General features: G+C 38.1%; 1 protein-coding gene across 1 annotated transcript in view; it reads right to left on the bottom strand.

Moving 5' to 3' along the window:
- Positions 1-17,303, bottom strand: part of ATP8B3 (ATPase phospholipid transporting 8B3) — a 507,825-nt gene that overhangs the window by 165,305 nt on the left and 325,217 nt on the right. Inside the window, 3 exon segments of the mRNA XM_053700104.1 lie at positions 6,703-6,778; positions 8,850-8,961; positions 9,088-9,252. Of these exon segments, the coding sequence (XP_053556079.1) occupies positions 6,703-6,778; positions 8,850-8,961; positions 9,088-9,252 (353 nt within the window).

The raw sequence follows: 17,303 nt of genomic DNA, 5'->3' as shown, positions 1-17,303 counted from the left end.
ACCTACATTATACTGACTAACCACTAATCTGCCGCTCCCGACATCGCCGCCACTATAATAAAGATATTAACCCCTAAACCTCCGCACTCTCGCATCGCAAACACTAGTTAAATAGTATTAACCTCTAATCTGCCATCCCTAACATCACCACCACCTAACTACATTTATTAACCCCTAATCTGCCGCCCCCAATGTCGCCACCACTATACTAAATTTATTAACCTCTAAATCTAAGTCCAACCCTAACCCTAACACCCCCTAACTTAAATATAATTAAATTAAATCTAAATCAAACCTACTATTAATAACTAAATAATTCCTATTTAAAACTAAATACTTACCTGTAAAATAAACCCTATCGGCTAGATTACGAGTTTTTCGTTATGAGCTGTGCGGTGCTAACAAGCAGTTTTGTCTCACCCCTCACTTACCTGCAGCACTGGTATTACGGGTTTTTACAAACCCGGTGTTAAAAAGCAAGAAGTGAGCGTTGAGCAAAATTGAGCTCCTTACCGCACTCCAATACCAGCGCTGCTTAAGTCAGCGGTGAGCTGGTCGAAAGTGCTCGTGCACCTTTTCCCCGTAGGAATCAATGGGGAGATCCGGCCGAGAAAAAGTCTGACACCTGCAAAAAAGCAGCGTAAAACTCAGTAACGCAGCCCCTTTGATTACTATGGGGAAACACATTTTATGTTTACACCTAATACCCTAACATGAACCCCGAAACTAAACACCCCTAATCTTACACTTATTAACCTCTAATCTGCTGCCCCCAACATCGCCGACACCTGCATTATATTTATTAACCCCTAATCTGCTGCTCCAGACATCGCCGCCACCTACATTATACTTATGAACCCCTAATCAATCTTAATAAAAATATTATTACCTAAATAATTCCTATTTAAAACTAAATACTTACCTATAAAATAAACCCTAAGCTAGCTACAATATAACTTATAGTTACATTGTATCTAGCTTAGGGTTTATTTTTATTTTACAGGCAAGTTTGTATTTATTTTAACTAGGTAGAATAGTTATTAAATAGTTATTAACTATTTACTAACTACCTAGCTAAAATAAATACAAATGTACCTGTAAATTAAAATCTAACCTAAGTTACATTAACACCTAACACTACACTACAATTAAATAAATTACCTAAATTAAATACAATTAAATAAATTAAATACAATTACCTAAATTACAAAAAAACAAACACTAAATTACACAAAATAAAAAACAAATTACAAGATATTTAATCTAATTAACCTAATCTAATATCCCTATCAAATTAAAAAAAGCCCCCCCCCCCAAAATAAAATAAAAACCCTAACCCAAACTAAACTACCAATAGCCCTTAAAAGGGCCTTTTACGGGGCATTGCCCCAAAGAAATCAGCTCTAACCTGTTAAAAAAATACAAACAACCCACCCATCAGTAAAACCCACCACCTACACAACCAACCCCCAAATAAAACCCTAACTAAAAAAACCTAAGCTCCCCATTGCCCTGAAAAGGGCATTTGGATGGGCATTGCCCTTAAAAGGGCATTTAGCTCTATTGCAGCCCAATGCCCTAACCTAAAAATAAAACCCACCCAATAAACTCTTAAAAAAAGCCAACACTAACCCCTTAAGATCCACTTACAGTTTTGAAGCTCCGACATCCATCCTCAATGAAGCCGGGAGAAGTCCTCATGGAAGCGGCAAGAAGTCCTGAACGGAGCCGGGAGAAGTCTTCATCCAAGCTGGGAGAAGTCATTTTCTATTTTCATCCATCCGGCGCGGAGTGGCTCCATCTTCAAGACATCCGGCACGGAGCATCCTCTTCCAACAAAATCTTCTTCTCGAATGAATGTTTCTTTAAGTGACGTCATCCAAGATGGCGTACCTTAGATTCCAATTGGCTGATAGAATTCTATCAGCCAATCGGAATTAAGGTTGAAAAAATCCTATTGGCTAATGCAATCAGCCAATAGGATTGAACTTCAATCCTATTGGCTGATCCAATCAGCCAATAGGATTAAGCTTGCATTCTATTGGCTGTGTGGGTGGTGGGTTTTACTGTTGGGGTGTTTTTTTCTGGGGTTTTTTTTTGCAGGTAAAAGAGCTGATTTCTTTGGGGCAATACCTTGCAAAAGGCCCTTTTAAAGGCTATTGGTAGTTTAATTTAGGCTAGGGTTTTTTTATTTTTGGGGGGCTTTTTTATTTTGATAGGGCTATTAGATTAGGTGTAATTAGTTTAAATATCTTGTAATTTGTTTTTTATTTTGTGTAATTTAGTGTTTTTTTGTCATTTAGGTAATTGTATGTAATTTATTTAATTGTATTTAATTTAGGTAATTTATTTAATTGTAGTGTAGTGTTAGGTGTTAGTGTAACTTAGGTTAGGTTTTATTTTACAGGTAAATTTGTATTTATTTTAGCTAGGTAGTTATTAAATAGTTAATAACTATTTAGTAACTATTCTACCTATTTAAAATAAATACAAACTTGCCTGTGAAATAAAAATAAAACCTAAGCTAGATACAATGTAACTATTAGTTATATTGTAGCTAGCTTAGGGTTTATTTTACAGCTAAGTATTTAGTTTTAAATATGAATTATTTAGCTATTAATTGTAGATTTTATTTAGATTTATTTTAATTATATTTATGTTAGGGGGTTTTAGGGTTAGACTTAGGTTTAGGGGTTAATAAATATAGTATAGTGGCGGCGACGTTGGGGGCGGCAGATTAGGGGTTAATAAATGTAGGTAGGTGGCGGCGATGTTAGGGACAGCAGATTAGGGGTTAATAATATTCAACTAGTGTTTACGATGCAGGAGTGAGGTGGTTTAAGGGTTAATATGTTTATTATAGTGACGGTGATGTTGGGAGCGGCAGATAAGGGGATAATATTTTTATTTTAGTGTTTGCGATGCGGGAGGGCCTCGGTTTAGGGGTTAATAGGTAGTTTATGGGTGTTAGTGTACTTTTTAGCACTTTAGTTATGAGTTTTATGCTACAGCTCTGTAGTGTAAAACTAATAACTTCTGACTTTAGAATGCGTTACGAATCTTGCGGGATAGGCTGTACCACTCACTTTTTGGCCTAAAAAAAAGCTTGTATTACCGGCTCTATGGAAGTCCCATTGGAAAAATACTACGCAAATTGCGTAAGTTGATTTGTGTACGGGACAGCTGTATCTACAAGACTCGTAATAGCAGCGGTAGTAAAAAAGCAGTGTTATGAGTCTTAACGCTGCTTTTTTACTCATAACGCAAAACTCGTAATCTAGCCGAGAGTTAAAGTTAGCTCTGGATTGGCAAACTCAATCAAGGTGACATATGAGCATAGCATCCAATCACGGTCTGTGTTCAGCTTAGCTGCCAATTCGGAACGCAGCTGGTAATTGGCGCTACACACAAACTGCCACTGACACCAGCTGTGTTAACTCTAGACCTATTGTGCAGTAGACCAGCTGGCTTTAGCTGTGGGATTTACCCCTTTGCCGGGTTTAAAACGCATGGGTTTGTTCAGTAATTCAATACTAAAATCACATACCTCCCAACTGTCCTTTATATTGTTGGATTGTCAGGGGTTGAGGAGTCTGTCCATAGTCCCTCCCGGAGCATGTCATTGTAAATGTCCTGGTTTCCATCGACTGCCCAGCTGACTCCACCCAGCCATATCCATGAAATGCCAGACCCTGTCCATGGCAAAACAATGGCCTTGTCCTTCTGGTTGTGTACCCAATCACAAAACACCAGTGAGCTACCACTCACAAGTCCCCCTCACCTCCCTGTCTTGGAAAGCCTAACAGGAATACTTCAGTTAAAGGGACATGAAACCCCAAATTTTTCTTTCATGATTCAGATAAAGCATAGAAATTAAAAACAAATGTTTCCAATGTATTTGTTATGAAAAAAAGTAGCGTGCACTTGTATGAAGAACTAAATGACAGCAATTTTACAAAAATCCTTTGGAGCACTAGATGTCAGAAGTATCTGCACAATGTATAACAAAGTTAAAGGAACACTAAAGTCAAAACTAAGCTTTCATGATTCAGATACAGCATGCAACTTTCCAACTCCCTTCCATTATCTAAGTGTTGCACAACCACTTTATATACACACTTTCTGTGGTACCAGCATGTGCAAGAATTCACAGAATATACATATATGCATTTTTGTCACATGTTGCAGTGGGAAGGAAAATTTAACTTTTAAATCTTCAAGAAAAAAAATCTACTACTTATTTGAAATTCAAACCAAGTGCTTTTGCATTGCCTTTTAATTATGCATTTGCTGATTATTCAATTCTACTGTGTTTAGTGGTCTTTTAAAAAGGTTTTGTGTCCCAAATGGCTGACGTATCGGGCATTGTTTATAGCACAGGTCTTGCTGATGTCCAGAAGTGAGGCATGCAGTACTAGAACAGCTTTTCCTGCCGTCGGCAAAGATGCGCTAGTAAACCACTTAACGACCGCACAACATACACTGATCATGCTCCCTTAGCATATGAAGCCAGATCGACAATCATTACAGATACCGTGATACTGTCTGTGCCGAGTGGGAGGGGTTTCCCACATTACAAAAAAGATATATGAAGAGAGAGGGAGGGATGGGTTCCTACACTACAGGAAGAAAAATAAATTGCTTGGAGGGGGTTTTGAGGGTAAGGGTGATGCCTACACTACAGAAAAGTAAACAAAGTAAATAATAATATAAAAAAATAATAGTTTGTTACTAGTAGAGTGGCTGCCATTAACAAACATGGTGGTGGACATTGGGAGGGTAAGAGAGCTGTTGGGGATGGGATCAGGGAGACAGACGGAAGGGTGAGGAGAGACTCCTAAACTACAGAAATAAGTAAATAAATATATATATCTAAAAAAAAAAAAAAGCCCTAACTGCATACTGGCAGACTGTCTAACATGATGGGGACCAGTGGGGGAGGAGGGAAGAGAGCTATTTTGGAGGGATCAGATAGGGATCAGGGGGTGGTAAGTGTTAGGTGGGAGGGTAATCTCTATACTAGAGCATATATATATATATATATATATATATATATATATATATATATATATATATAGTTTTCATATGTAAATAAAAAAAACAAAGGCTCTATTTTTGTTTAAACTGAGTGATAGCAAAAATGCTAAAAATTCTTGGGTACTTTTGTCAAGCTTTTTTCTAAAAGATATGTAAGATATGCACTCTCACTGCAGGGAAGTCATCTACCAGGGTTTCAGGATAGAAACCGTATTCTAGTCTAATGAAGGGGACTGTGCTCCCCAAAACATTACTTCATATTATAAATTTAGTAAATTTAGTCACAGACACCTAAAATTGCACACTTAAAAATAAAATATACAGAAAACAAAATATATATATATATATATATTGTTTAATATTTCTGCAATTTGGTTTGTTTCACTCTCTACTCCATCTTGCTCTTTATCTGGAACCTTGTGAGTAGGGATGGGCGAATTTTTCGCAACATTCGAAAACGGCACGAATTTTAACACATTCGTTCGTTCGAATCGAATTTCGAAAGTTTACATAACATTCTAACATTCGATTTTCGAATGTTCGGTTTCGAATTTTACGATTACATTCGAAAATATTATTTTCGAAAAATTTGAATTTAGATTGTAATAGTATTTCTAATGCTTAGGTAATATTCGAATTATGCAATATTCGAATTTGAAAAATTCGAATTTAGATTGTAATAGTATTTCTAATGCTTTTTCTTTAAATGTAATATTCGAATTATGCAATATTCGAATTCGAAAAATTTGAATTTAGATTGCAGATTGTAATAGTATTTCGAATGCTTTTTCTTTAAATGTAATATTCGAATTATGCAATATTCAAATTCGAAAAATTTGAATTTAGATTGTAATAGTATTTCTAATGCTTTTTCTTTAAATGTAATATTTGAATTATGCAATATTCGAATTAGAAAAATTTGAATTTAGATTGTAGATTGTAATAGTATTTCTAATGCTTTTTCTTTAAATGCAATATTCGAATTATGCAATACGTGTATTCGAATTCGAAAAATTTGAATTTAGATTGTAATAGTATTTCTAATGCTTTTTCTTTAAATGTAATATTCGAATTATGCAATATTCGAATTCGAAAAATTCAAATTTATATTCAAATTCGAAAAATTCGAATTTATATTCGAATTCGAAAAATTCGAATTTATATTAGAATTCGAAAAATTCGAATTTATATTCGAATTCAAAAAATTCGAATTTATTTTCGAATTCGAAAAATTCGAATTTATATGTTTGTAATAGTATTTCTAATGCTTTCTTTAAATGTAATATTCGAATTATGCAATATTCTATATCGAAATTATATATTTGTATCTATTATGTATCAATTTACTAGATTCCCGCCCTACCACATGAACTATTGAACTTCTGAATAGTATTTGTTAAATAGAATGTTAAATTCGAAATTTCGAATGTGGACATTCAATATAATTATAAACATTCGAATTCGAAAGTGACATTCGAAAACTGTAAATAACATTCGATTTTCGAATTTTTAAGAATATTCGTTCTTATCGACATTCGGATTTAGAATTCAAATTTCGGTAATAACATTCGTTCTACATTCGAAATTCGAAAATTTACACATTCGCCCATCCCTACTTGTGAGGCTACATTGCAACTTTAAAATAAGACTTCAACATTAATTTACCAGATTTGTTCTTCATCCAAAATTTCCATGTCATCAGTGAGTAACCGGCAAGAAAAACCAATGTTTATTGCAGTTTCTGATAAAAAACAAACAAATAGGTACATATAGTTTTTTTTTCTAAAAACATAAATTGCCAACTATTCATTTGTTAACAGTTTTGGCAGATAGAGTTGATATATTAAATCTGCCTGGGCACTAGAAGTATAAGTGAGTGTCTTTGCTAAAATAAACAGAAGACCAGACTGCTCTTTAACTCCTTAAAGGGACACTCAATCAAAATTAAACTTTTATTATTCAGATAGAGCATGCCATTTTAAACAACTTTCCAATTTACTTCCATTAACAAAATGTGCACAGTCTTTTTATATTTAAACTTTTTGAGTCACCAGCTCCTACTGAGCATGTGCAAGAATAAGTGTGTATGCATTTGTGAATGGCTGATGGCTGTCACATGGTACGTGTATGCATTTGTGATTGGCTGATGGCTGTCACATGGTACAGGGGGAGTGGAAAAATATATAACTTTTAAAATTGTCAGAAAAAAAATCTACTACTCATTTGAAGTTCAGACTAAGTGCTATTGCATTGTCTTGTTATCTTGCATTTGTTGATTATGCAAATTTACTGTTTTGACTGGTCTTTTAATGTCCACAATGTACCCTGTACGTTAAGGATTTTTCAGTCCATAAAAGCAAGGGTCTCACTGTTATGATCTCCCTACCTCCTGTAGACCTCCTGAAAAAGAACCATGTATCAAAAAAACAAACCCCATTGAAAGATCAGCGAAGTACAGGGTGCCGCAATGTTAACTTAAAGGGACATGAAACCCAAAAATTTTCATTCATGATTCAGATAGAGAACACAATTTTAAACAACATTCCAAAATACTTCTATGGTCTAATTTGCTTCATTCTTTAGATACCCTTTGTTGAAGAAATAGCAATGCACATGGGTGAGCCAATCAGACGACACATCTATGTGTAGCCACCAATCAGCAACTACTGAGCCTATCTAGATATGTTTTTAAACAAATGATATCAAGAGAATGAAGCAAATTAGATAATAGGAGTAAATTGGAAAGTTGTTTTGTATTCTCTATCTGAATCATGAAATACATTTTTTGGGTTTCATGTCCCTTTATGTTTCCCATTATCTGTCTTTCCTGCTTAGAACAACTAGGGAAAGATATAAAGTAGGCAATTAAAATAGACTGTCAAAAGGCTGTATGTAACATATGATGACCTAAAAATGGCTTCTACACAGCCCTGTTTGCACAGAGATAAAAGACAGATGGATGTGCAGTCCTAATTTGGTGCTAGCGCACTGTATTTAATATATAAAACCCTCAAAAACATATTCGAAAGAAAGACATTACATAACGCTCTAGTGCACCCTCATCATCTCAGCCTGTCCCTCACACTAGCCCCTGCTAACCTACACTGCCCTCTTTCCCTCACACACAACCACTTTCTTATTCCCCTCCCTCACCTTACACATTTGCTTCTTACTCTCTTGCCCTCACACACAACCTCTTCCTGCCCCTCTTCCTTAGTCTCTAAGTTACCTCTCCCTCACACCACACCCTTTTCACCCTTTCAGTCCCAAGACAACAGAAATGTCTTGCAATTGTGTTCAGTGTCCCTTTTTGTGATTGTAGTATACACATATCCAGCGGCAGTTCTTTTGGGGTCCTGGGATGTTCCATGCACAAATGCGAATGTTGAGCTTCCAAGGGCCCTATATAATGTGTGCTGTATCCTTCAACCTTTTCACCACTTTTGATAGCCCCCGAATTTTAAGTCCTAGAACCGCCACTACACATATCGTAACTTTATCTGAACAGAGGAGTGTTCAAACATGTTTAACGCTACCAAAGCTTTCAAAGAGCAAAGCACAGACATCTGCATGGAATGTTTAGAATAGGATATCACGCAGACAGCAGTGAGAGACAAGAGGATACAAGAGGGAAAGACTAAGGATATAACAAATAAAGCTATTGGAAGAGTTTCACATTTTATAGCAATAAAAGGTGCAAATTGTTGAGGCTACTTTGGGTCAGCTCTGTGATGAGTTCTGGGACCATGAGACCCAGGCAACACTTATCAGTGCAATTCCCAAAGGCTACTTCCCATTATTAATCAACTTACCTTGTTTATCACCAGTTAATACCCACACTTTCATGTTCCCATCCATCAATAGTTGAATGGTTTCTGGAACTCCCTTTTGCAACTTATCTTCGATGGCTGTTGCACCGAGTAGCTGGGGAATAAAGAGTAATATTATTCAAATGAAAGAAAAAACTGGAAAGGTACAAAATCTGACTCGAACTTACATAGGACAATGTTTCTTAAGAAGCAGAACATTCAACTTTATGATATACATTACCTTTAAATCAGTCTCCATTTCTTCATAAACCATGTCTAAATACTCTGCGCGGTTCTGCAGAGCCACACTGGCCTCATGATATTTCTTACTCCATTCTATGTACACAGACAGATCCACTTCCTTGTATGCTACACACAATGTTCTGAGAGTCTCCTGTGCAAACATCTGGGGCCATAAAAATACATCATTACCTGCATGGTATTAATGACCAAAACTACATAATGAAGCATACCTAATGGGTGTGTCTGTGTGATCTAGGGGCAGGGTTAAAGGGGCAGTCTACTCCAGAATTGTTATTGTTTAACAAGATAAACAATTACCCATTCCCCAGTTTTGCATAACCAACACTGTTATATTAATATACTTTTTACCTCTGTGATTACCTTGTATCTAAGCTTCTGCAGACTGCCCCCTTAGCTCAGTGCTTTTGACAGACTTGCAGTTTAGCCAATCAGTGCTTACTCGTAAATAACTCCACGGGAGTGAGCACACTGTTTTTTATATGGCACACATAAAGTAGCACTGTCTAACTGAAAAACTGTCAAAATGCACTGAGATAAGAGGTGCCCTTCAAGGGCTTAGCCTCATATGCTAATGTCTACCTAGGTTTAGTTTTCAACAAAGCATACCAAGACAACAAGGGAAATTTGATGATACAAGTACATTGGAAAGTTGTTTAAAATTGCATGCCCTGGCTGAATCATGACAGTTTAATTTTGACTAGACTGTCCCTTTAAGGGAAGTTCTGCAAATCAAGACATAATGACTGTCTCAGAGGGACAGAGCGATTGTCCCTCTTAAACAGGGAAAGTTGGGAGGCCTTACTATGGACTTTCAAAAAAACATATTTATATACTACTAGTTAGAATAAGCTATGAATATAGAATTCTAAGCAAATTCCAAAAATAGAAAAATTCAAAATAAATATTTATGCTGTTGTTAAAAGTAGCACATGCAGATTTGCTAACATTTCATCTTAAACCCATTTATTATTATGACTATTCATAACAACTTGTTAATCATAAGAACATTTAATCATACATATGGTTAATCAATAATACAAAATAAAAAGCAGCAACATATCTGAACATAAAGAGGCCCATTTATCAAGCTCCGTAGGGAGCTTGTGGGCCCGTGTTTCTGGCGAGTCTTCAGACTCGCCAGAAACAGCAGTTATGAAGCAGTGGTCTAAAGACCACCTGCTCTGAGTATGATCGGGTTGATTGACACCTCCCTGCTGGCGGCCCATTGGTCTCGAGTCTGCAGGGGGCGGCGTTGCACCAGCAGCTCTTGTGAGCTGCTGGTGCAATGCTGAATACGGAGAGCGTATTGCTCTCCACATTCAGCGAGGTCTTGCGGACCTGATCCGCACTGTCGATAAATAGGCCTCTCTATGTGTTTGTTATTGGACTTTTCATCAAATGTATGATTGTTTGTTTTAGGTTAGTTCATAAGATTACTCACTATAGTACTTTTTGTACTAGAATGCTTCTATGGGGCCGAATTATCAAAGGTGCGGATCAGGTCCGCAAGACCTTGCTGAATGCGGAGAGCAATACGCTCTCTGTATTCAGCATTGCACCAGCAGCTCACAAGAGCTGCTTGTGCAACGCCGCCCCCTGCTGACTCGCGGCCAATCGGCTGCCAGCAGGGAGGTGTCAATCAACCCGATCGTACTCGATTGGGTTGATTTGTGGCGATTCCTGTCTGCCTCATCAGAGCAGGCGGACAGGGTTATGCAGCAGCGGTCTTTAGACCGCTGCTTCATAACTGCTGTTTCTGGCGAGTCAGACTCGCCAGAAACACGGCCCTTCAAGCTCCACTCGGAGCTTGATAAATGGGCCTCATTGTCATAATGTATTTCTGCTACAGATACAGAATATGTCAGCACTAGAAATAAAATATAATATTAATACCACAGTACTAACACATTTCACAGCTCTAAACTGAAGCTGGTTTTATTTTTTAACTTATTTGTGAGACAACTACACAAATCATACTTTGGTTTTTTTTCCAGCAGACCAAGCACTTTGAGAAAATAAATATAGTCTGCAGGAATGTCCAAATATAGATTATATTTATGCACATTTTTAAAGTTTAGTTTATATTTTTTAATTTCCAGAATTTCTGTTTTTTTTTTTAAATTTCTAATTACAAACTAGAAGGTTTATTATTTTGCCAACTCTGAACCCTTTTCCAAATAATAGGTAAAAATAAAACATCTAACCTTAAGAATACTAGATATATTTTAAACTAACCTAAATTCTAGACATGCGCATTTGTTTAACGAATCCACATTTGTTAACAAAACACAAATATTCCTCATGCTTTTTTGAATTTGGCAGTATTCATTAATTTCCTTTAAAGGGATAGAAAGGTAAAAAATTAAATGTGCATTGGTGCATTTTAATTTGAAATAGAAGCATTTTTGCAATATACTTCCATTAACAAAAATGCTTCTAGTAAAAGTAATTGCTGGTTTTCCGCAGCATACGCACATATTCTGTGAAGGCCCGCGCACCAGCATTCAAACTAAACACCTTCTCAGAGAGTAAGCAGTAGCTTGTATGACACAAATTACATTTTCAGAAGCAATAAACACCACTGCCAGCACTCTTAGAAGGTGTGGTGTTTGAATACTGATGCAAAGGCCTTTACAGGATATGTGCATATGCTGCAGAATCACAGTAATAACTTTTACTTGAGACATTTTTGCTAATGGAATTATATTGTAAAAATGCTTATTTCACATTGAAATGCACCCATGCACATTTAAATTTTGTCCTTTCTATTTTTTATTTTTTTATTTTTTTTAAGAATTTTTTTTTTATTTTGAAAATAAAGGTACAACAAGATGTAGTTGTATAAATCAAACTGTAAAAGGGACTCGCAGGTCTCTTAGGAACAGACATTGACATAATGATAATATTTATCAACATATAGGGGACTATTTATGAAATGTCTGTCCGACATGATCCGGTCAGCGGATCATGTCCGACAGACATTGCTGATGCAACACCGCCCCCTGTCAATCAACCCGATCGTATTCTTTAGACTGCTGCTTCATAACTGGTGTTTCTGGCAAGTCTGAAGGCTCGCCAGAAACACGGCCCTCCATACGGAGCTTGATAAATGAGCCCCAAAAGGTGGTGAACCTGATGAGTGGGTTTGGGGAGTCAAGGAAGGGGGGAGGGTGGGGAAAGATCTAGACGGTTAGAGAATCGTAAGCAGTCTAGGATGGTGATGGTCAGATAGTGTGGACTGTTACTATACATGAGGATGGAAATTAGCACAGAGAATGCCGGGTTATAAGGATATTCCTGATTGGGCTTAAAGGTTGTGTTAGGAAGCCATTTAGTATTGTAAGTTAATTTCCAATCATCCCAGATCATTTCAAATAGGCCATGGCATTAACTATAGTAGACCAGTTAGGGAGACCCTCTGTCTTCTATGATCTGGCTATGGAGAGTTTTACAGCTGAAAGGAGTTATACACAGAAATAGCTGTGGTGCTTGGGCAAAATGTGTATACTTATGTGCAGTAAAGCCACGGCTGGTGATTTGGGAAGGGATATCCGTATTCTAGCTAATGCAGAGGTTTATGTTTAGGATAATCCCACCAGATATGCTTCATATCTCCTGTGTGGCCGCAATTTCTCCAGCATTTATGTGAAGTATTAGGAAACATTTGGGCTAAACATGAGGGAACATAATATAATTTTCATTGATGGTTTGAGAAATGTTACTAGACAGTTTGACACCTAATTGTGTTATGTGGTTGTCAGTCCATGTGAATTGATAGCTGGAACGTAGTTGTTGGGATAGTTCCAAGGCATAACCCCATGTATAAATTTGTCTTGTTATAATTTAATTTGTAGAAGGAAAGGCTACTAAAAGTTTCAAGAATTTCTATCAGTCTGGGAATTGTCCTAGTTTACGTGGTGGAGAAAATCGTGACATCGTCCACAAATAGCGTGATTTTGTGTACTGTGCCATGAAGTGTAATTCCCTCTAGGTTTCTATCTGTTCTGATTTGTTCTCTTAGGGGTTCTATGGCTAAGGCAAAAAGGGATAGAGGGCAGCCTTGTCCTGTGCCGTTAGTTAAGGGAAATAGTGGAGAATTGAATCCTAGGCCTCCAACTATGGCTGTGGGTGTGGAATATAGAGCTTTTATGGCTAGTAGTATTTTAGCTGGGAATTTAAAGATTTCAAGTACCTTCCACAGGTATTCCCACCTGACCCGGTCGAATGCCTTCTCAGCATCTAAAGAGATGACTGAAAAGGGTTTGTTGAGTCTCTTAGATTAAAGCAGCATGTTAAGTAGTCATCTGGTGTTGTCTGGGCCCTCCCTACCTGGAACAAAGCCCACTTGATTTGGGTTAATAATATTGGGGAGCAGTTTGGAAATGTGGTTGGTGAGTATTTTAGAATATATTTTAATATCCACATTTACCAGAGAGATGGGTCTATAATTTGTACAAAAAGAGGGTTCTCTGACTGCTTTTGAAATGGTTACTATGGAGGCTTTGAGAAATTCCCTTTGGAATGAACCTTCTTTGCTGGCGAGACTAAAAAATCCAATCAAGAGGGGGGGGGGGATAGTTCTTGCATGTATGTCTTATAAAAAATAGCTGAGTAACCATCCGGTCCTGGGACCTTAAGGAATTTCCAGTTTTTGGTAACCTGCTTAATTTTTTGAAGGGTGAATGAGTTAGCTAGGGTTTCCCTCTGATCAGTGGTAAGGGTCGGGAGTTTAAGGTAATGTAGAAAGGATCAGATAACCTCCGGGAGGCAGGGTTTATTGATTGGTGCTTCTGAATATTGTATAGAGCAGAGTAAAATTCCCTGAATTTTTTGCCAATCTGGGAGGGGAGTCTGAGGGTTTGGTCTCTATGCTTTATCAGATGTATATGTGTTGCACCTGTGCGTTGCCTCAATCTATTTGCAAGAAGGGTATCGGCCTTGTTACTTTTATAGTAGAAAAGTTGTTTCAATTTGGTGAGATGGTCTTGAGTTCTCTTAAGTTCCAATTGACAAATATGTTGTCTAAGTTTTGTTATTTGATCTTTAAGGTCTAGAGAGCTGGAGGAGCGATTTAACGACTCAAGATCCCTTAACTTACAATGGGCTTGGGATAACGTGAGGCCCGCTAGCTTTCTTAAGTGGGCTTGTTTTCTGATAAAATAGCCTCTAATTGTGGCTTTAATTGCATTGCTCCCCACAGTGTATAATCTCAGATAGATGGGTTATTATTTGCTTGAATTAAGAATTTCATGTCTTTTCTAAATTCCTTTGTCAGCCGCTCTGGAATCAAACCGGGATGTAACCCAACTGCTAGCGTGAATTGAAAGCACACGCTAGCACACTGAGAAATATCCAGGACGTGACCCACTCAGGAAGCAGATTAGAAGATAACAAAAATGAATATTGTTCCAGAATGCAGGAAAGCCACAAAGGATAAAACGTCCCTTTAAGTAGTACAAAGAACAAAAAGGAAATGCTCTTACTTTGAAGCTTCTGAAAAAGGTCCTCTTTAGCAGGCTTGTAAAACAAAGGAAAAGTTCTCTTTTGCAGCTTGTAAAAGTATAATGTCCCTTTAAGCAGGTTTATAACAAACAGAAAGGCAAAGTTCTCTTTTGCAGCTTGTAAAAGTAAATGTCCCTTTTAAGCAGGTGTATAACAAACAGAAAGGCAAAGTTCTCTTTTGCAGCTTGTAAAAGTAAATGTCCCTTTTAAGCAGGTGTATAACAAACAGAAAGGCAAAGTTCTCTTTTGCAGTTTGTAAAAGTAAAATGTCCCTTTAAGCAGGTCTTGTTTAACAAAGAATAGGTTTAAAGGTAAAGGCCAAAGCAAGGTCAGGCAGGCAGAAGTCGGCATCCAAATATCAGCAAAAGGTATAGGCAAAAGACAGGGTCAGGCAAGCAGAAGTCGGCATCCAAATGTCAGCAAAAGGGTAATAGCTACAGGCAAGGTCAGGCAGGCAGAAGTCAATGTCCAAATATCAGCAAGTAGGGATTAGGCAAGAGGCTTGGTCAGGCAGGCAGAAGTCGGTACACAGAAGAATAAAACTGATATGGTACTCACAATCCAGGGAAACAAACAAACGGGCCCAGATTCAGATCTCCCGCCGAGATTTAAAGGGCAGGAGCGTAACCGTCATCAGAGGGGTGTGAGAGAAAGCGTCATGTTGCTAAGCAACATGACGTCAGAGACACAGAGGAGTTCCGGGAGCCGCGGCGACACGGCGATGAACGGAAGCGCTCATGACAGCACCCCCTCCTCAAGGGCCCCTCCGGGGGACAGGACCAGGTCTATCAGGATGAGTCTTGTGGAAGGTCTTGACCAATATTGGAGCATTTACTTGATGAGCAGGTTCCCAAGAACGTTCCGTGACTGGATAACCCTTCCAATGAATGAGATAATACAATTTCTTGCCCCGCAATTTGGAATCTAGAATATGGCTGATCTCAAACTCAGGATGTCCATGCACCAATAACGGTGGAGGTTTAGAAAAAGGCTTAGAATACCTGTTAATCATCACAGGTTTTAAAAGAGAAACATGGAATACCGGATGGACTTTGAGAGACTTGGGTAAAGCTACCCGATAAGCAGTGGAACATACCTGACCCAGTATTCGGAAAGGACCCACATATCGTGGTCCCAATTTGTTAGAAGGTTGTTTCAGGCGAAGAAATCGAGAGGAAATCCAAACTTTATCACCAGGGCGATATTTGGGAGCCTTTTTCCGTCGAAGATCCGAAAAGAACTTGTAACGTCTAGAAGTTACAGAAAGAATACGATGTATCTTCTGCCAATGTCGAGTTAATCTTCGGGCTGTAAGATCAGAAGCAGGATTCACTGTGGAGGAAGTATGCAAAGGGAACGTCCTAGGCTGATATCCGTAAGCTGCATGAAAAGGAGAAGTCTGAAGGGAGGAATTGTACCGGGCATTATGGGCCAATTCAGCCAAAGGAAGGTAAGAAGTCCAGTTAGAATGATAATGATCCACATAATGTCTAAGATATGTTTCAAGACACTGGTTTACTCTTTCAGTCTGACCATTCGATTGTGGGTGGTGAGAAGTAGAGAGAGATATAGTAGTACCAAAATGTTTACAAAGTGACCTCCAAAATCGAGAAACGAATTGTACCCCTCTATCTGAAACAATATCAAGAGGAAATCCATGGATTCTTACAATATGTAGAATAAAAAGTTCAGAGAGTCTTTTGGCAGATGGTAATCCTGGCAAGGGTACAAAATGAGCCGTCTTAGTGAACCTGTCGACCACCACCCAGATAGTATTGTTCCCAGTGGACAAGGGAAGATCGGTAATAAAGTCCATGGATACATGAGTCCAAGGCTGGTGAGGTATAGGCAATGGTTGGAGTAATCCTGAAGGAAGTTGGCGTGGAGTTTTGTTCATGGCACATTGTGTGCATACTGAGACGTAATCCTTCACATCTTGAGAGAGTGTAGGCCACCAGACATGTTGTTTGAGGTTTCGAGTGGTAATACTGATGCCAGGATGTCCAGAAAGGGGACTATCATGAGCCCAAAATAAAATCTTGGAACGAAGGCGTTCAGGAACAAAGAGTAAACCATTGGGAGGTTTACAGGACAAAGGAAGACGCTCTTGAGCGGACTGTAATTCTTGTAACCAAGAAGTTGTTAACTGGGCAATGACTTCATGAGGTTGGAGAATGGTACCAGACTCAGGAACTGAGGTATCTTGAAATTGTCTGGAAAGTGCGTCTGCTTTAATATTTTTTGAACCAGGTATGTAAGACAAATTATAGTGAAACCGAGAGAAGAATAAGGACCAGCGTGCTTGCCTGGAATTTAGTCGTTTGGCTGTTTGGAGATACAGAAGGTTCTTATGATCAGTAAGTATAGTAAATGGCAAAGAAGTACCTTCCAGCCAATGTCTCCATTCATCCAATGCCATCTTGATGGCAAGCAACTCTTTATTCCCTACGTCATAGTTAAATTCGGAAGGAGTGAATTTTTTAGAGAAAAAAGCAACAGGATGAATCCTTCCAGTCTCTGGTATTCGTTGAGACAGAACCGCTCAGTGGCGTCACTAGGGTTGGTGTCACCCGGTGCGGTAAGTTATGGTGTCACCCCCCCCCCGGAAAGCAGACACACACAAAAACACAGGCACACACACATACAAACACTCAGACACACTTAAAAACATACTCAGATGCACACACAAAC

The sequence above is a fragment of the Bombina bombina genome, chromosome 2 (assembly GCF_027579735.1).
Source record: "Bombina bombina isolate aBomBom1 chromosome 2, aBomBom1.pri, whole genome shotgun sequence".
NCBI classification, from domain to species: Eukaryota; Metazoa; Chordata; class Amphibia; order Anura; family Bombinatoridae; genus Bombina; species Bombina bombina.
The sequence above is the reverse complement of the archived record's forward strand: the minus strand, read 5'-3'. Positions and strand labels throughout refer to the sequence as shown.